Source organism: Podarcis raffonei, chromosome 1 (genome assembly GCF_027172205.1).
Source record: "Podarcis raffonei isolate rPodRaf1 chromosome 1, rPodRaf1.pri, whole genome shotgun sequence".
Classification (NCBI taxonomy): Eukaryota; Metazoa; Chordata; class Lepidosauria; order Squamata; family Lacertidae; genus Podarcis; species Podarcis raffonei.
In genome coordinates, this window is record NC_070602.1 from 40,668,176 (window position 1) to 40,689,900 (window position 21,725).

The 21,725-nt window shown below is 39.4% G+C and overlaps 1 protein-coding gene across 1 annotated transcript in view; it reads right to left on the minus strand.

Moving 5' to 3' along the window:
• The window catches only part of FMN1 (formin 1), a 110,279-nt gene that overhangs the window by 7,967 nt on the left and 80,587 nt on the right, over nucleotides 1–21,725 (minus strand). The window contains exons 13-15 of the mRNA XM_053381935.1: nucleotides 20,883–20,975; nucleotides 8,816–8,867; nucleotides 5,676–5,825 (exon numbers count right to left, since the gene is read on the minus strand). Coding sequence (XP_053237910.1) covers nucleotides 5,676–5,825; nucleotides 8,816–8,867; nucleotides 20,883–20,975 — 295 coding nt within the window. The remainder of the gene's footprint in view (nucleotides 1–5,675; nucleotides 5,826–8,815; nucleotides 8,868–20,882; nucleotides 20,976–21,725) is intronic.

Consider the following 21,725-nt stretch of genomic DNA (forward strand, 5'->3'; position numbering starts at 1 on the left):
AAGGTAGGACTGTATTTGAAAAAACACTACCGTCAAATGAAATCACGGGCAAGATTTGAGAAAGGAACAATGGAAGAAAAATGATAAAGTAATTGTATTAGAGGAGTTTCTATAACAGATAAGTTTAATATAGAACATGGTAGAAAAGGGTTTGAAGAAAAACACTGTGGAAGTATGGGTGGGAAGTCAATGCATGAAACAATGTAACTATTTAATTTGAAGTCAATTTGTAAAAAAAATGGAAATTTGATAAAAATTATATTATATAAAAAGTACTAACAATGGCCTGTGACTGGATGCCCCCACAGATGGAAGGCAGGGAAACATTCTCTCACCCCTTTACAGTCCCCAGTAATTCCCCAAAAGTGCCCTTCAGAAAAGATTTGGAGATGGTACAATGGGTTCCAGGGGAAATTAGTGTAAATTCTTTCCCATCACTTCTACCATCGGGAGCCTGCACTGGATTTAAGGCTCTTCTGTGAATGAAAGGAGCCCTTCCACTTGCAGAAGGGCAAGTCTAGATTCAAGTCTTTGTAACTGCAAGTGGCTTTCCAAAAGACTATCTATGCAAATGTCCAATATACTGCATTTTCACAACTGGGAAAATGCAATACTCTTATAACAGCGGTGCTCCGTTAAAGGAGAGCGGCTGCATCATCCACAATAGCTGAATATACTTTTATTATATAAGAAATCTGATGAAGCAGAAAGGCCCTCAACACTCCAATGGCTGGGTTCTTTATATCCATACTCAAATCAGGACTGACTAAAAGTCACTACAGATTAAAAATAAGCCCATGAAAGTGACCGTGTAAATTGACCCTAAAATGGTGTCACATCCCTGTGGTATTGAGAATACCGCATGGTACTGAGAGTAAGATAATACTTTTCAGCTACTTCATTCAAAATTTTCACCCAGCTGAGCAAAACAGCCATACCAAATTTATGACTGTTGGGTACACGTAATATATTTCTGCTGTATCCTTTTCATGTAATATTCATGTAATATTTATGTTACTGAGGTAATCCAGGAATTTCATCTTAACTGCCTTTTGATTTAAGTAGTATGTATGTTTGCTAGTTATATATAATGTTTGTACCTTTGAGTACCCTCAGATTCCTGTATGCTATGCAGATTTTGTCTTGGGGCGAAAATCAGCTATATTACACAGGCAGCTAATTTATTTTCATGGTTGGTTAAGTGTAGGGCAGCATGGTTAAAGTGTTTCCTCTTCTAAAATGTCTGATAAAAATCTAATTAGATTTCTACACTTTTCTTACATTAAAAGTCAAGTAGTTTTCAGACAAAACAAACCCTTGCAGCCTAGCCCATTGCTTGGTTAAAGCTACCATTAACTTGGTTTTTCTTAGTCTGCTAAGAGATGTTGCACTGTCCTTTGAATAACCTCAAAATACTCTAGTAGAACCAATAGTGACAATAATGTTTGATGTCTTACTATGTCTTAATTTGTTGGAAGGCGCCTAGAGTGGCTGGGGCAACCAAGTCAGATGGGCACCATCATCATCTCATAATTGACAAGTTGGAAAAATAGGATCATTTTGTTGCTAGATGGGCATCCTGTATAAAATTTTGCAAACTTGCCTCTGTTCACATTTGTGTTTTAAAATGTTGTAAAGAAAGGAACAAAAATTATCAACTATTTGAATCATCAGGTACAGTGGTACCTTGGTTCTCAAACGTAATCCGTTCCGGAAGTCCTTTTGACTTCCTAAATGTTTGAAAACCAAGGCACAGCTTCCGATTGGCTCAGACACCCAGGAAACAATAGCCAACAAGCACATCGGACGTTCAGCTTCCGAAAAATATTCAAAAACTGGAACACTTACTTCTGGGTTTTCGGCATTTGGGAGCCGAAATGTTCGAGTACCAAGGCATTCAAGAACCAAGGTATTTAACCTTTCTTAATCTAATTGAATGAAACTATTTTTGTGTCTCTTTATTTGACATGTAAACTCTTGTTTATGAAGATGTACATTGCAAAAAAATTACTATGTTAAACTGAAGGATTCACTGTAACTCCTTCTGGTTGGCCAATGTGAGAACAGGATACTGGATTAGATTGGAAGTTGACATGCCCCTTTCCTATGTGTAGAGGGGGCCTTTGTTTTTTGGCACAGGGCGTTCAAACATGCAAACCTTCCTTCTTCTCTCTGAGGAATTTTAAATGCTGCAATCCAAGAAATATTTACAGCTTGAGTGTATAAACTGGCTCCTTTTCTATTCTGCTGAGGTTATGAAAAAATATGATTACACTAAAATACACCTTAGGAAAATAATTGTTTTTCAAGACATAATGGTTATTTCTCAGTTCTCTAAATGTGTTTCTTCCTGGAAAATATGGTTGGCGAACTGTCACTCATACTTTGTAAAATAACAACCTCTAAAGGGTCATAGTTTTCTAAGCCATTTGAATGTGATAAAGAAACAACTCATCTGTCATTCAAACTTATATACTTGACATCAGTTATTCATTGTCTTCATGAATCATCTACAAGTTAAACTGAGAATAAACTGAAACCTTTAAAGGCTAAAAGTAATCTAATGAAGTCATTAGTAAATAAACACAAGGCCCACCAAAGTATATGAATAAAATTCATGGTGTTAAGAAGGAAAAAACAAACCATTCATTCTCGTGACAAAATATATGCAAGTCTTATCCTGCTACTCAAGAAGGCTAATCCAGACTCAAAACAGCATATCCAAAATCACATATTTTACTCTGAATTTATTAATATGGAATTCACCACTCCCTCTAGACTCACTGTCTTTCACTTCTTAAGAGCCTGGCCTGTTTAAAACTGATTTTGGTTATATACTTTACAAGACTTGGAGAACTGCTCCACAGTCAGAAGCAGTACCCACCAGTGGAAACTGCAAGAGGGGAGAGTGCTCTTGTGATGGGAAACATAGACACCTGACTGACCACTGTGAGAACAGGATGTTGGACTAGAAGGGTCATTGGCCTAATCCAGCAAACTTTTATTATATTCTTAGGTACTCCTGACATTTGAGGAAGTGATAGCATCACATCCACAGGAGAGTTGTCTGTGCAGATCCTGTTCATATTGTATCAGCTTTCCCAGTAACAGCAGGTGGAGTCTATTCCACATTCCTAAATTCCAGCTTTTCTCACTGGCTGCAGTTTTCCATTTCAGTGTTGGGTGAGAGAAGTAAAACGAAATCCAAATATTTCTTCTCCTTGCATTCTCTCTTGTGCAAGGGGAAGCATGAGAATTGTTGCAGAACCTTCCTGTTACACGATGCAAAGACTCTTCTACAAATGTTTGCAGCAGCCCTCCATTATGCTTGTTTCTTTAGTTCACCCAACATTTGGAGGAGATACACTGAGCAACACTGTCCCCTAGCAAACATGTTCCTTGAAATGGCAAGCAAAATTCACTTGCTCATAAGTAGATCTACTCAAGTAACAAATTGCAAAAAAAATTAAAATGACCAATTTCACTTTAGAAGTATCTAAAGTATCCCTCTTAGTAGCGAAACTGATTATTCTAGAAGACTGCTGCTTGTGACAAAGGAATCAGCAGATCTATGTGTATAATTAGCACGACAATTTACTGGATTATCTCTATCTGCATCTAATTTAAAATTGCATGCTAAAGGATATTTAAGCTTCTAATGTTGAGCCTGATTTACACTGCTGTTTCATACAGAAGGCCAACTAACTGATAAATGATTCAGATTCCAGAGTAACAATTATTTCTTTATATTCTTAGTACACAAAATAACAGACCTCAAGATATAAAAAGTATCAAGTTTATGATTTCTGTTTGTACATATTAGGACTTGAAGATGTGCAAAATATCTGTTTGGCTGCATCCTGCTTGGCATTTTTCATGCAATCACCCACTGATATTCACCCTAAAGGGCATGGTTCACACTAGGCCTACAGAAGCTGTGACCTGCCAAGCCTTAGTATGTGATGGATGGACTATATTTGTCTTGGTGAGTCACAAATTCTGCAGCCATCTTGTAATCTTTTACTGTTTACACACCACTTTTCCCCCAATCAAAGGCTTGCACCTATTTAAAAGAGTGCATGCTTCTGAATGATTGCTCTGGACTACATCTTTATCACTGAGTTCTCACTGGAAGGACAGATACTGAAGCTGAGGCTCCAATACTCTGGTCACCTCATGGGAAGAGAAGACTCCCTGGAAAAGACTGAGGGCACAAGGAGGGCACTGAGGGAAAGCTTGAGGGCACAAAGAGAAGGGGACGACAGAGGACGAGATGGTTGGATAGTGTTCTTGAAAATACCAGCATGAGTATGACCAAACTGCAGGAGGCAGTGGAAGACAGGAGTGCCTAGCGTGCTCTGGTCTATGGGGTCACGAAGAGTTGGAGACGACTAAACGACTAAACAACAACAGACTAGTCCTAGAGAGCTTGTTAATTTTATCTGCTCATTCATTTTAATCTGGCCTCTTCAAAATTCAATCACAAACTGCAACAAATTTGTTGGGAAGCACTGATGTGACTGATCATATTCAACGTTTAATAAGAGAGAAAGGAACAAACAAAAAATAATGAGTCTGCGCTTGTCCAGAAGAGGGAAAGGTGCACATTAGAACAGGACAAGAGGGACCTGCAACAAGATCTTGCAGCATGGAGTGTTTCTGCTCAGGAAAACAGTCATGCCCTCTCCTACGATACTCCATTGGATTCTTCCCACCCTCCCATAGTTTTCCATTACCTGTCCTACAGTCAGTCAATGAGCATGCCCGATCCTCATGGGCCTCTTTTGGGAGTTCTCCTCCACTTAACTTAAAGTTTTACTTCTAAATGATTTTGTGAGGTTCCCACAATGTTAATGCTACCTTGCTACACAAGGAGAGGCACTCATGGAGATTTGTATTTCCTATTAGTGTACATGAAAAAAAATACAATAAGAGTGCTGGACTAAAAACACCTATTGGGCAATTCCCTTAATTATTTTACAGTAGAATGCCATAACAGAGCAATTGCATACAGTAAAAAAGGAAAAAAAGTATATTATAGAAAGTGCTCGTTTTTCTTTTAATTTTTTAAAAAACAAATCTCAAGAGGTGAAACCTTTTATTTTTAAAAAAGGTTTTAACTAAACCTAATAAAATCACAAGACAGTGGGAGATGCTGCGGCATGGAGTTTGATGTCCACAGCAGGATACCAAGAAGCGGTGCTGTAAATTCAGTGTGGGACTTCAACGCTGTGCTAAGTGTGGCCTGAATCTCATAGGCTACCCTTTGATGCAAGTGTAGTATATTAACTGGAAAAAGCATTCACTTTTATTTGTCTGTCCTGTCTGCAACAGCAATATCGCCTCATTTAGAGCGGTCCAACACAAAAATGCAAAGAGAAGCAATCTGTTACAAATTAGCACAGCTCCCCTTTCATTTTACTAGCTAGTAATTGGAAGGGGTTAAGAAAGTGTAATTTATCAGATTATATGTGTTTATCTTTTTGTGGGGACAGCATCCCTTTGGTGAATTTTCCTAGGCACCCTGAGGGAATAATCTTTCCTTGATGTCCATTTGATCTGAAAGAAAACAATGACGCCTGTGAAATATGGGAGTATAATTTGTTGAGTTTAAAAAGGACCAGTTTCCCAGACTTCTAAAAAAAATTGTATTAATGGCTTTATTAGAACCTTACCTTTCTTTGGAAATGTTTTTGCTCTCTCGTTTCCAAATGGCCTTAAAGTCGCTGCAGAACTCATACCACACCGTGAAAACGTAGTTTGGCGTGGTCTCCTTCTCGCCAGACTTTGGTTTTATCCCGAAGTATCCCACCAATTCTTCAAAGCTACAGTGTTGGGCAGGGGAGGGGAAAATTGTCAGCACATAAACCTAAGGTGGAAGTTCAGTTTCCCTCAGGGCAGATTTCTGACTCAGTAGCCTAGGCTGGCAATTAACATAAATCTGCTGTAATCTGGAAACTGTACGAGCAATGGATCCACCCAGCCCTTTTGAATTAAATAATAACAATGGTGCTGTTTTGGTGGGTGTGTACATTAAGCCACAATATGAATGAATATGGGCACGGAGACACTTAAGAAAGTGTCTGATTTTGAAACAACAGTTATTTACCCAAATCCTATTGACTTATGCTCATTACCATGGGTATCTGGAACCCCCCAAAGTCCTAGATCTGAGGTAGCATACCTATTTTTGTGCCTGGGGCATATCTGGAAATTTAAGGAACTGTTGTGGGCACCACAAAATACCCATTTTGTGGAACAAAAACTGGTGATGCTTAGTAAAACCTTCCAAGCAACAGGCTAAACTTCTCCTGCTTCCCCTCCCCCCAAAACACAAAAAACCCAAACAAAATGCAGGCCACAGCTCCTGCCCCCAAATAAACAAGCAAACAACAAAAGCCAAAAAGTTCACTTAAAAAAATAAAAGATTCTGAAGGAGAAAGTGGTGGGCTTCTCCAAGGATGAATACCTGCAGACACCATAGACTAGGCTGAGATATTGTACAGAATTCACTTCCGAAACAGATTTGGTTTGCTTAGCTCCTTTCCTCCTCCAATTTTGTTGTCACATTAAGGCATTTATATTTCAGTTGGCATTCGCAGCTGTGCAACTGCTTAATGGTTGCATTTTATGATCTATTTATGACTTATTTTTAATTACATTCTTATGCTGACTCTATTGCTACTGTTAATTGTGTTTTCCATGTTTATTTCTAGGAATTTTGTTTTATTTTTATTATGGTGCCATTTTATCCTGGAAATTTGTTCTATTTTTAAGCAGTCTTTCCAAATCGCTTGGAATATTTTTGAGGAAAACGACTAACTGACTTATATATAAAACAGTTAAATTTCCCTTTTAGGGGCACCTAAGTTTAGAACTCTATTCTTACTTCAGAGTCTATGGTGTCCAGACTATGAGATAAGCCTGGCTCCATGCATTAACTAACTTCACCTTCTGTGGGGTGAAGAAAACTAATTAACTAACTAACAAAAAACCCCAGCCCCTTCAGCCTTTTTAAGGGCTCATTCATACTAAGTTTCCTTCACACTTTCTAGGCACAGGTTTGTGCTTTAACAGTCCATGTCTGAGCACTTTTTTTTTTGGTGCTGCCATTTTGCCCACAAAAAAACTGCTCTTTAATGCTCTCATCAATCTGTGAAAAACCCAAATTGCCATTTGCTCCAATTCAGCATTAAAGAGCAGGTTTTCCTGGGGAAAGTGGCAGATACGGACTAGGAAAGTGTGGACCTATGCCTGGAAAACACAGGCAAAAGGTAAGTGTGGATGAGCCCAGAATTACAGCCCATATTTATTAAAAGCAATGTCAACATCACACCAGTTGATACCCAATGAAAGTCTGCAGGTATAATACCCTGAAAATGATTTATTTTCTCAGGATCTTGGTAAACTGACGACAGCAGCAATGAACAACAGGTGTTATTGTTAATTCTTTAAGATTTACCTGGTCCATACTATAGGCTGAAGCACTCTTGAAATACATTAGAAAGAGTCTTCTACTGTTAAACTTGTTTTGCAACAAACTTGTATTAGAATATTAAAATGTATATTAATATCTATACACCTGAAATCTGAACATACAAATCAGTGAAGAGAGGAACAGATGTTTCAATGACAACAACAAAAAGCATTTGTTGCATCAGCTGGGATTCGATGTATCAACTGGGCTTTAGTGTAAACAACAATCTTGTACCTACACAGCAAATCCCTTTTGAAGCTGATGACAATTGTAGTTAAACGCTATATAAATTGTCAAGCGTGTGGTAAAATTGTTCCTAGACCGCACCACTGCAGATTACAGGTCTGAATGCTTCCCTGCATTAAAAAAGACACAGCAGAGTTTCTCCCTTCACAAAAGCCAAGATGCTGAGATGAAATGTTCTAAGTCTGCTGCTATGGCTAAGGAACTGCTCTATGGCGCTTGCAGTTTGAATTTGAGTTCCCAGAGATTCTCTCTTGGAGGAAGGAACACAGCTCAGTCACAGGGTGCTACATGCAAAAGGTCCCAGATTCAATCCCGGCATTCTCTAGTACAGCAGAGTGAGGCCCCTGCCTGCAAAACTGGAGGGCTGCTGCCAATGGCTCAGTTTGGAAGGAACGCTGAATCAAATCATTCCTCACCGTGAATATGCAAGCATGCAGACTTATGGAGAAATTGCAGCCGCTTTGCTTCTTCTTCAGTTCTGCTGCAGCCACACTACTGTGTCCCAAGCCATGACTCAGCAAGCCGAGCTCAGTATGTTGCCTAAACCCAGACTAGTGGTTTGTCTCTTTCCAACAAACTTAGCTCAAAGCAGTGCAGCAGCAGCAAAACAGGTGGAGGAGCAAAACATTTCCAGTCTCCTGTCTTGGGAGTCTACCCCCTGGTGCATTCATGCTAAACCATAGTTTGCTTTAGTGCTATATGCGAACTATGTGTAGACGTTTGAGCCACGCAGACCAATGACCTCACTTAATCTAAGGCAGCTTCTTATATTACCAAGTCTCTGCTTTTTCTGTGCATGTGATTATTTTAATCAATCATTCAACACCCCTCACCAAAACCTGGAGTCTGCAGTAGAACACTCTAAGAACAGTTTTTACCACATAATGAACTGTTTTGTCTAGAAAGCTTCCATTTCAGACAGCTTGTTCCCTAAAGTCCAAGACAAGCTGTATGAAAATGTTGGAAGTATGAGCATGTGTTTAAAAATAAGGACTCTGGTGCATTTGATGATTTTTTCACTTATTCAAATATATTTAAAGATGAAGTAGAACCTTTCATAACGCAACGTGTTAAAAAGGCTGTAATACTCACCTCTTCTGCACATTCTCCAAATGGCTCTCCACTGTCTTATGTTCTTCTACAGCTACAAATAAACAACATGTTTATTATTTAAGAAAGCAGAATATGTATCTGCATTTTAAAGTATTTTTTTTAATATTTCACATTTCTCGTACTAAGAGTGAGCTATTTCAAGCATTATAGTGTATTCTTGTAGACACTGTAGGGAGTAGTGCTGAAGCTTTCCATCCTGAACATGTGCAAGGATTGTGGAGCCTAGTGCAGTGGGGATAAAAGAAGTATTTCTACAAATAAGTGGGCTCTAAACTTAATTGGATGTACATGCACAGCTTTCAAGCTGGGTATTACTTGATAGAAAGAAGCTTTTCAGGGTGTCTTCTATCAGAGAACTATTTTTGCTGTGTTGCAAAAGCATCACATTTATAGTGAGGACATGCATAATTGTCCATTTTCCTGCTTTCCATTTAGCTCTTGCATGCTGAAGCAAACCAAGACAGGTACCTTGTTGCAAGCTCATCATGGCTTCCTAATGTGTGGGTTGAATGCTTGTCTCACACTTGTTTCTATACATGATGTGAACACGAAGGACACGTAAGTATTAAAAAATGTGGCATGGAGTCACCCTTGCATATCTGCTATTGTTCCTAGAATCACAGAATCGTAGAGTTGGAAGGTATACCAACGGATCAAGCCCAACCCCCGGCAATGCAGGAATCTCTAACATCTAGAGGATCCATTCATTACAGGCGCTCTCCTCCCTCACCCTTTAAGCCAAAGATTTCCTTCTATTCAGAACTTTTGGTGTTCTCGGTTAATAAGCATAGGCCCTCAATTTAGGATCTTAGAAGTTTTCCGCATCTTTGGAAACGAAGTCATTTATTTTCCACTGTCAGCATAATGCAGGCTCTTATAAAAAGGGCAAGATTAAAGTTCCCGATGAAATTTCAGGATGCTGCTCTTCTCATGCAGGGAAGGACAAATGTATGAAGACGTCACCAGAGATCTTTCCCCAGGAATCAGAGGTAACCTATAAAGATTCATCAGTTCCTGACAAGGGACATAAGCCATCTCTCCAGACAGTCTGGCATCAGACCAAGAGAGAAAGTTGTGCTGTCTGATCCATTCTGGACAAAAACACATGTTCTGGGAAATCTCTTCTGGAACTCCAACACAACATAGCCTCTGGAGTAGAGAGGCATATATCATGTAATGACTGGATTTCAGTAAGCATTTCTTTTGCATTGAATATGCCATTAATACCACTTATCTAAATAAAGGTCTGCTGGATCTGGTCAATGGCCCATCCAGTCCGGCATCCTGTTCTCACAGTGGCCAACTAGATTCCTGTGGGAAGCAGGACCTGAGTGCAACAGCACTCTCCCCTTCTTTTGGTACCCAGTAACTGGTTTTCAGAAGCATATAGCTTCTGACAGGGGCAGCAGAACATAACCATCACTGTTGGTAGCCACTGATAATCTCATCCACCATGAATTTGTCTAATCCTCTTTTGAAGCCGCTCAATTCCACAGTTTAACTATGTTCTGGCTGTTAAACTATGTGCTGGCTGTCTTGAACCTTCCAATATTCAGTTTCAATGGATGTCCATGAGGTCCGGTACGATGAAAGACAAATAAAAATGTTTCTCTGTCCACCTTCCTCATACTCTGCAAAATTTTATACACCTCTATCATATCTTCTGTCACTCGCCTTTTCTTTAAATGTTGCAAAGGTGCAAGCTACTGCCCAAAGTAGGTTTTCTTTATTTAATGATTGACAATTATGCAGGCGATAGACAAAGTGAAATGAATTTGACCAGATTGTGAATTAATTCAAACCCATTTTTTAAAAAATCAGAAAACTTGCTTTATGTGAGGAACTCTGTTCCCATTGATACCCAGGACTAGAGCTAAAAAACTGGCTCTAGCTAGACAATTATTGAGTACAAATTCCGTAAAAGACAGACATGTTAATTTGCTGTGGCAAAAACTACACAAAAATTGGTGGCACCTTTCAGACTGATGGAGGGCATTTTCACACCTCACTGAAATAAATCTCTGAGCTTCCATTCATTTTAATGGATCTGAATAGCACTTTTTGAAAAGTAAAGTGGTTTAAGAAAGCTCCAACACCAGACCGGAGATCACCTCAACCAAATCAGGCAGGGAGACTATTTGAGCAGTGGGTTGTCTAGCATATTAATGGTATCTCTGCTCTGCTCAGAAGTCCACCATTAGGTGCATACACTCAAAATTAAAAAGGTAAAGGACCCCTGACAGTTAAGTCCAGTCAGAAATGATTCTGGGGTTGCGGTGCTCATCTCGCTTTACTGGCCGAGGGAGCCGACGTTTGTCCGCAGAGATTTTTTCTGGTTCATGTGGCCAGCATGACTAAGCCGCTTCTGGCGAAACCAGAGCAGGGCACGGAAATGCTGTTTACCTTTATGCCAGAGAGGTACCTATTTATTTACTTGCACTTTGACATGCTTTCGAACTGCTAGGTTGGCAGGAGCTGGGACCAAGCAATGGGAGCTCACCCCGCCACGGGGATTCGAACCGCCCACCTTCCGATTGGCAAGCCCTAGGCTCAGTGGAGTAGACCACACTCAAAATTAAGTGATTGCTAAACTGGACAGGAAAATAAAAATCACACAAACTACTGCAACTTTACCTCCCTGCCACCAGAATCACTTAGATTTGCCAGCTGCTGCATCAGGAAACCGAGTGCACAAAATGTGGACCAATTTACAATTCCTGTCCCATCCAGCCAGATCTCCAATATGTGCCAGGACAGCTCATGTATACAAGGCCAAATTCTGGATGACCAAGTCCTTGACAGGTACTCGCCCGATATGTAGCATGATTAATATTAACACCCCCCCCCCCGAATCATGGTCCTGATCCTTCCTGGTTACAGTGGTACCTCTGGTTATGTACTTAATTCGCTCTGGAGGTCCGTTCTTAACCTGAAACTGTTCTCAACCTGAAGCACGACTTTGGCTAATGGGGCCTCCTGCTGCTGCTGTGCCGCCGGAGCACGATTTCTGTTCTCATCCTGAAGCAAAGTTCTTAACCCAAGGTACTATTTCTGGGTTAGCGGAGTCTGTAACCTGAAGCGTCTGTAACCTGAAGCGTATGTAACCCGAGGTACCACTGTATTTGATTATTTTAAAACTCTCTGTGTTGCTTATGATCAACTAATGAAATGTCTATTTTTGTTCCCAAGTCCCGTTCCCCCCAGCATGGGGGAATTACACTGGTGTGGCCCAGCTGTACCAGGAATTGGCTGGCTAAATCAGAGAACTGCTAAATCCTATCTTGCTCATCCTTGCTCATCTTGGGTTTGGATTGCTCCCTTAAGATGTACAAGAGACCTGCGGGTATACGGCAGTATACAAATTCAATTAATTAATTAATTAATTAATTAACAACAACAACAACATTTTTAAGGGGCAGTGTTTAACAAATCTTAAAAATGACAGGTTTTATATGTGCAATACTGTAACCTAACCTGTTTTCAAACCAGTGTTGCTTTGATGTTTAAGAAGTGTACATATGTAAGTATAGTGTATACATATTTGTGCATGTGGGTGTGCAAAGGGTAAGATACTACTCATCCCTAAACTGGAGGGATTTTGGAAGTCTTAACATTTTTCAAGTCCACGGTACATGAAATCTTGAGTATTCACATGCAAAAACACTGATTATATTTATGCATTCAGCCGACAGAACAAATTCAACTGTTTATTATCAGAAGTAACACAAGGAAACTAAGAAAATATGCTCTGTTTAAAATAGGATAATGTTGCCTATATATTTGTCAAAATAATGTTGAAGTTTAGTTTACTAGGTATTATGGCAGTGAGGCCAGCTAAGCCAGATATTATATATTCATTTTTCTTTGGTATCTTTCAATATAAACGACAATCTTCTCTCCCTAGAAATTTGCTTTTGAAAGACAGATTGTTTTACTTAAAGAAAACTTCTGCTTAGAAGATGAAAGATGATATTTTAAATTTTGTTTTCAATTAATATATTCTTTAGCAACACTTCACTAAAATATACTGGTGCTAACAGAATACCCCACACGCCTCTAAATTTAGATTATGCTGAAAGTAATGTTTTTCTAACTGGAAACTGCAAAAATCTAATTTTGCAAAAATATTCCCATGCAAGTAGGTTAAAATGACATTAATCTATCATTCCTTTTTCAGCTGGGATTACAGATAATAACTTTTAAAACACATTCTTATTAAACATAACAGAAATGTATGCTAGTATTACAAACAGAATGTCATTGATTCATACTTCTGAGATTGCTAAGCATACCCAAACAGTTTTAAAAACTTGAAAATTAGTTTTAATCCCTTTTAAACTCAGTAAATTGAAACTAATCTATTCTGCAGGCAGATTTCACATTTAAAATCTTCTAGCAAGAATTAGAGAAAAAACATAAAGATCAGCACATTCTAAGTATGGGGTAATATGTTCAAAATTATGATAAATGATGGTCCATAAGAATAGGAAACAGGTCTTCTCTAAAACATGAGACTGTTATAAATACCCAGCTAACAAGTAAATTGGTTTATATATCCAGCCTGATTTGTAAAGAATGGGTCATTGTATGTGTGTGTGTGTGTGTGTGAGAGAGAGAGAGAGAGAGAGAGAGAGAATGCATAGGGGCAGAATGAAACTAATTTTAGGAAAAAACATATGAAAGTGAAGGCTTGAAATGTTTTAGAAGAGAAAAACCACAGCATTACCTCCTCCTGTGGGATGCTAACAATGATTTATGAAGCTGAGGTTATTTCTTCACATTGAGCTTTGCAAAGATTGGTTTCACATGATCAGGTAAAAATATAGGCATGCAAGATGTGCAGCAGACTCACAGATCAGAACATATGCAAAACTATGTTTTCCTAAAACAGTTAAAAGGTGGAAAGGATATAAAAAGAACCAAGGGCTTTCATTTTCATTTATTTTCCCTCCCTCATTAGGACATTCTCCTTTTATGAAGTTAAGCCACTTCTGGTGGTCAGGAGCAGAGGCTCATTGTAAATGCACAGCAGGATAGTGGCAAAGCACAGATTAATTCTTCATAGATTTATATAGACTTTTCCCCACTGTTAATTGCTTTGTACCATTTCAAAGGTGCTTATGTTGCCTTTTTTATTGTTGGTTACTGACTTTATTCTGGCATATGGTGGTTGGCGCCAAGTCAGAAAATGAGCATTTTATACCAGAATGAAAATTGGATATTTGACAGTTTCTGAAAGAGAGCATGGAGCAAAGAAGTTGTGCGACAAGATTTATAGCATATTTTATACGGAGAACATCTGTTTCTTTGCTCATTTAAATGTATATTTCAATCACAGTGAATAGATTAAAGGCACAAATGGATATGTGTGTGAGTGTGCGTTAGGAAAAATAAAGAACTGCAGTACTCAGTTTTTTTACCCAAAAGTTGCTTGGAAGAAAGTGAAAATTTCAATAGCTTTTTTGCTTAGAGAGTCAGAAATCAATATCTGAGAATACTCAATGTTAGAAATGGTTTCAACGGCTTTAATATCCATAAAGGTGCTGGCCAGACTGTGAATTGCAGCTTAATATACAAAAACAGGCCACAAGCAAAGGATCCTGCATAATGTTAAAAATGAAATGAACATGTGAGTCTAGTTCTATTCTTTTCCTTCAGAATTTACACCTTTAAAGCTGTGTGCATTGATGCTGAGCTAGAGAAAGGGCTTGGTTAGACCAGTGGTCAAAACTGCGCTGAACAGGGTTGCTGTTTTTTAGTTTAGAATACAGCCATGTCTGAAACATCATAACTAGATTGAAACTACTTGCCCAAAGAGTTAAATGAATTATGTAAGCCTCTTTACAGTTGTTTCTCCCAGTAGGACTTAGACATCTCATTTCACACTTTGGCCAACAATATAACCAGATGCAAATAAGGTACTGACAGTATGCCCATGTTTAACCTGTATGGAATTCATAATTGGTAGTAAAATCAAGTAATATTTACTATGTGTGCACAATGGATCTGTGTATTCCCTGAATAACAAGGCAAATTGGGGTGATTCAGGTCACATTCTCATGTTCCCAAGTCAGAGCATACCATTAACAAGGCATGTCGAAGTGGATCAGAAGAAATCTACATGTGTGGACATTGGTAGTGGAAGGGAGTTGTTTGGAGATGGAGAAGGGAACTGGAGTAAAGATTTCCACCTCTATGAAAGTCTTTGGAAGACTCTAGGCCAAACCAGGCCACCGAGGGTACTACTTGTCTAATGAAATTGTCATCCTAGAGACAAAACAGGGATGTTGAGGGATAAATGTCTATAGAAATAGGTAAAGGTAAAAGGACCCCTGACCATTAGGTCCAGTCGTGGCCAACTCTGGGGTTGCGGCGCTCATCTCGCTTTATTGGCCGAGGGAGCCAATGTACAGCTTCCGGGTCATGTGGCCAGCATGACTAAGCCGCTTCTGGCGGACCAGAGCAGCGCATGGAAACGCTGTTTACCTTCCCGCCAGAATGGTACCTATTTATCTACTTGCACTTTGACGTGCTTTCGAACTGCTAGGTGGGCAGGAGCAGGGACTGAGCAACGGGAGCTCACCCCGTCGCGGGGATTTGAACCGCCGACCTTCTGATCGGCAAGTCCTAGGCTCAGTGGTTTAACCCACAGCGCCACCCGTGTCAATTTAGTGACCTTGAAGAGATAGGGACAGCCTTGGCTCTCCACACCCCCTGACTCTATTCTCAAACAGTTCTCCAGTGAAAGCTAGTTGCTGACTAAGGCCTCGGGATGTCATTTACCTTTTCTGTATCTTCATGAAGAATGTAGGCTGAATATTCATGATGGATTTATATCCAGTCACCTGATCCCTGTTCACGAACCAGCCTTCCTAAACTGGACTAACAAATGCACTCATGGACATATGATGGTGACGTAGCAGACTAAATGGTGCTTGGGCTGAAAGAAGGCAGATCGCTACATATTCAAAAATCATGTATAGGAGTCATTGAGGGATATTAGACCAGTGTGAAATAGTCATTCCTTCCCACTAAACAATACTCTTAGGCAGTACTTCAGAATTTAAACATGGAAAACCTGAAAATGAGTTTGTATAAGACTTGTATAAGACTTACTGCATTTAAAATGAATAACCATATCAATGAATAAGGGTTATAAAGAAATTAATCCATTATGGCTTGTGTCTATGGACATGAATAATTCTGATGTGGTCTGAGATAACTTCCGTTATCAAAAGAATAGTTACTTCCTGGTTGATAAGGATAGCAACTGCCAAACCAGGTGGTTTAAATGAGTTAACTTGTACTAATTCGATCCCTTTATGTCCAACACAACTGTGAAGAAGTAACTGTAATGGTGTTAGGACAGCTTCCTTTTCATTAGATTGCAAAATTTCAATTAACAGTAGTGTTTGCTACTTCACAAGGCGAGGTCCATTTCATATCCGGATTTGTGTACACTGAGTCTCTTTCTACAACTGCACACAACAATTACATGGGCAAATAAGCATTCCTGTTGAAAAGAGAATCTCAGTATTATCTCCTTGTAAGATTCAGTTTTGCTGTTGAGAGCAGACAGTCATATCCTATCCCTGGCACTACTAACATTTTTCCAGTCGCCTGCAGCTGTTGCAATTCATGGCCATGGAAAGAAAGGGGAAACATGCCTGAGCATGAGGCAATGAAAATCAGGATCACAATAAATGTTTAGCAACAAATGGAATTTGAAAAACATGGAAATTATGGTTATTCAAACACTGTTTCACTAAAAACATATGCCATAGACGGAAAAATTGATGAACTGTGAAGCATATTTCTGATTATTTTAAATTACTATTCCATTATGTTTTTACCACTAATTAAAAATATCCACTAATTAAAAATAGTAATGTGGCATATCATGCTTTGGCTATCAACCATCCAGGAGTTTCTTCCCAGATCAGTCCTTTATGAGTAAGAGCAGCTGGCCTCACATATGCTAACATGTTCTGCCTCTTCTGTAACAAAGAATATAAAGCCATTTTGCTTTCCTCATGGAGATTATGTGTGAATGTTATGTATGCAACAGCAGACCAAACATACAAAGAATAGGTGAGTAAGTAGCAGGGAATGCTTAAAGAAACGTATCATTAGACTATTATGGGATACTTCATTTAGGGCTGGGGCAGGGGAGAGTTAAGAATTCTTTTCCTTACTCAGGTTGTCAAAAGTAATAGTTGATTTTTCCAGTAATTATCATTTCTTGACCTTTATAGAGATGATTTTTTAAAAATGTACTTTTGCTCTTAAAAAAAATACCTGCACACCAGCAGATCCAACAAAATAGCAAGATTTTCTGCCTCATGCACAGCCTGTGCAAATGAAACACTTCCAATCCCTTAACAATAGCTAAAGTACTGGGAATAGGTGGTCTGCACAAGCTTTTACTAGGTAAGATATTTAGCCTTATTACTACAGAGAAGGTATCCCGCTCGCAGGAAGACAGACACTTGAACAACAATCAGTAAAGCTGTAAACTCCTGCACTAGTGGAAGGGAACACACAGCCTTTAAGGGAGGCGTGACCAACATGGTGCTCTGCAGATCCTGCTGGACTACAATTCCCATAATCCCTAACCACTGGTCTGGTTGACTGGGGCAAATGGGAGCTGGAGTCCCACAGAGTCTGGAAGGTACATTTGCTACTTTTGCTTCAGGAACTGGAGGTGCAGAGCTGAAAACTTTGAATACTTGTTTTAAGTCTAGCAACAATCAACACTACGCTATTCTCAGCAAACCACTGAGCTGAGCTGAAATTCTGAGAAACAATTTTAAGATGATGAATGTAGTGTGGTCCATCAATGAACACATTTCTAGGCATAGGCTAGTAATATGCAGAAGCAAGATTCTATTGCATAAGTGAATAATTTGAGGGGGGTTCATCATTTTCCAACTTTATCATTGTCAAAATCAAGAGAACCATGATTCTCTTACGCTTCCTGGGGCGACAAACACGACAACATCCATGCAATTAACAATTGCATGAATGGTTGTAAAGAGCGGGTGCAAGGGCCTCAATCCAGATCAGGACTAGAGAGTGGGGGCACTCTCTATTTATTCCTACCCCATTCCTAGGGCCCCCAAACCTGCTATTTCCTCTAAAGTGGTGTAACATCTACTTTGCCCCTAGGCTCCTGAATAATTTCAGCATGACAGTCCCTTTTAAGCAAACCTCGCATATCATAGAATACAAGTTTATCTGTAGAAACAGGCTGGGAAATTATTAACAACTGGAGGTAGGTTTTTCCCATGTGCTTTTTTTGATTATTTAGGGTTGCTTAATTTGAACAGAAGGCTGGCTCAGAGTTTAGTAGAAGGCAATATATATCAAAGTGTGCGAGACTGCTGGTGTTAATGTGCACATATACACAGCGCTTTCTCAAGCTCACTTACTGCTGGAGCCATAAATATAAACTGCTAATTAAATGAGATGAAAAGACCACCAGAACAGACATACCTGTGACTGAAACAGTCCTACTGTGGAGGCCTTCCCTTGCAGGAACCCTGCTAAGTTTATGGGGGAAGCTTAATATATGTATTACATTTTCTAGAAACGTATCATTAGTGAGGGGCAGGAACCTATGATGAGATGTTTATAGTCTAGGATTGTAACCCACTGCACATTTACACGGGAGTAGATCTTACTCAATACAGAGTGCAATATACTTTGTTTTGAATTTGGGAAGATTATAAAGCTAAAGTTTCAGGTCTCTTTCACAGCCATGCTTGTGGAAGAAAAATGAAATTGTAAGACTAGCCACTCACATAATCAAACTGTGCCACCATGCATGTGATTTCTCAGGCATTTGGCAGTAAATTGCTGAAGACTTTTTTTGGAGATACTGCCCGCTTGGGAATATCAATTTCCTTGAATAGGCACCGCAAGTTACAATTAGCTCTGCTTTCCCTTACAAGAGTCTCGTAGAACTGCTGTGACAATAGGAGATCTGTGTTCCTAATTGTAGTTTCTGATACTCAAAAGTGCAGTCCAGAGAGAAGGAGCATGCATTAATGCTATTGACTTAAATAGAAACAAAATTTACTTTTTAAGGAAGAAGGGGCATCAAATGATAAATGAGGTACAAGGTGACTAAAGTGTAAGGTAATACACACTGGGGCAGAAGAATCACAGGGAAACTGATGGGGGTCTTAACCGGCAGTGACTAACCAGGAAAGAGATCCTGGGGTAACCGATTTAAAATCCTTGATGTGCAGCAGCAGTGCCAAAATGCAAAATTCATACTAGGGTTACTAGGAAACACATTAACGCTAAAGCTGCCAGTTTTGTAAACCTCTTAAACAAATCTATGGTGCCTATGGTGCCTTTGGGATACTGTGTACAGTGCTGGTTGCCATGTCTTTAAAAAAGAAGAAGTTATCACAGACCTGAAAAGGGAGCAAAACGTTGTGGAGAAAGTTGACAGAGAGGACTTGTCTGCTCAACAATAGAAATTGATAGGAAGTAGATTTAGGCTAGCTACGGGAAAATACTCCGCAAAATAAATGTATGGAATTTGCTGCCACATTATGTGGCACAAAACAGCACTGGCTAGGGACACTAGCAGAGTTCTTCTGAGGAAGGTTTTGAAATGAACTTCATCGGCTCACAGAGGCCCACCTGAAATGAGAGGTGAGTTTTTATAGCTCCCAGATTCTTCTCCTGCTTGGATTTAACTCTGAGGTGGAGAACAACTGCTGGCTTACTGAGCTGGGTCAGAATACACACCATTTTGGCTGCCAAAGCCCATGGAAGCTTCTCAAAATGGGCCGCAAGCAATGCAACAGAGTTAGGTTGCCGTATTATATTTCAAGCACTGAATTTAAGAGGTGTAGGGGCAAAATATTAATGATGCTGGGAAGAAAGCCACTCCCTGTGAAGGACCCAGGAGGAGCGGCCTTCTTCCTACCCTTGGGTCTGTCCCCAGTTGGACTGGCACCAGGGAACATATCCCACAAGTCTGAAATAGTGGTCTGTTTTTGAGCACTATTCAAAGTCCTGTGCTTACCTTTACAGTCCTTTACAACTTAGTCTCTGAGGGATCGTTTTCTCCCACATGTTTCTGCCCATGTGTTAAGATCTGTATTGAAGACATTTCTTCATGTGCCCCCATCACCTGCAGTGAGCTGAGTGGCAACCAATAGGACTTTTAAGCTGTGGCACTTTTTCTCTTCCACTGAGATTCACCTGCCACCTTCTCATGTATTTTAGCACCAGGTAAAAACCATTTTATTTTCCATGGCTTCTTAAACACTGGCTAATTTTGATTTTAATCTGCTCCATGAAGCGTGTTTTGTTATCATCTTGTCAGCTTTGTTTCACTGTTTCTTGTTTTAATATTTTTTTATGGGTTGTAAGCCATTCTGAAGCAATGGTTAAAATCAAAACCAGTCATTGAATCAATCTTACACAAAATATGAGAGATTTAAATGTTAGTAGAGATTGGCACAGAAGTATCTTGCTGGGTAGTCTGCTTCATCAATTTGGCTCCATGACTGACAAAGCCCTAACACATGCCCACATGGTTTCAGCTTTCAGAGTCAGCCCAACATTAGGCAGAATGAGGAGGCTACAGCAGGCAGCAGATCACAGAGCACAATGAGTAGCAGCAAGGTGTTGGAAGACTGTGAGTGGTATGTGGCCTAACCTGTTGCTCCTAAGCTTTTGGTTTTATATGCTGAGCTCTTATTTTATTGTTCCACACTATGAGATCACACAATGGCTGAGACTAATGAGAATTGTAGTTTAAATCATCTGGAGGGTACCATGTTGGCAAAGCCTTTTCTGAGTTATGTAGTGTCTTTATCCTTTGCATGTAAAGTAAAATTATGGAAGCTAAGAGACCATGTGGAAAATTGTTACAGTACCATCTGAAAAGGTCTCCCTTCCCCATCTGTATGAAGAGATGGGCACCAGCATTCGGTGCAGTCTGAGCCATTATTAAGAAGAGAACCCTCATGTGGCTGTATAAAGAACACATATAAACAAACATTCTTTGGAAAGCACGTACCTTCCAGGAAAAAAGCTTCCATTTTATCCTTAAAGGGCTGGAGATGTTCTTCCGGTGAGTCTCTGAAAACCACTTTCATCTGTTTTTCACAAACTGCAACGACAAGTTCAGTGTTACCTTTTAATGAAACTTTTTAACCAACTAAAATAACATTCAAGTATTCTCAAACATTCAAAAAAAAAAACAATGGCTATTTCATACCGTGCCTTTTATTGTAGAAACAAACAAGAGCATGAATGCAAGAACTGTCTCCTATCAGAACATTAGAAGTATTATTTGAATTCTTTAAGAAAAAATGGTTTTAAAGATAGCGATTCTGCTGATCCACATTGGCTGCATTCTTAGTCATTAAAATATCTGATTTTAAAAAATGCCATTCTCAACAGGGAATATCTTAGATTATGGTTAGCTTCAAAATCACAGTTTGCTCCCATGTCATGAAACAGGATTCGTTGTGTATTAACCACCCCCAAATTAGCCCTCATCACCTATATTAAAGTACAGCACCAAAAGACACTAAAAAACTCAACAATGTGCCTTATTTTAGAGGTGTCTACATGATTCAACGAATAGTTTAGTAAAACAACCCAGATGGCTCAAACTTTATACTAAGAAGGCATTTTGAAACATTTGGGAGTTATGATTATATTGCTTCTGTGATTACTGAGATCCTGGCTGCAATCCTACACTCACTCACTCAGCCCCAATGAACTCAGTGGTGCTTACTTCTGAGTAAACATCTAAGGAGCAGAGTGCTTATATTTTTCAGATGATTTACAAACAGAGAAGTAAGCAAGGTCCCTTCCTTATGTAATTTACAGTCTCACATCTTGGTCCCATAGT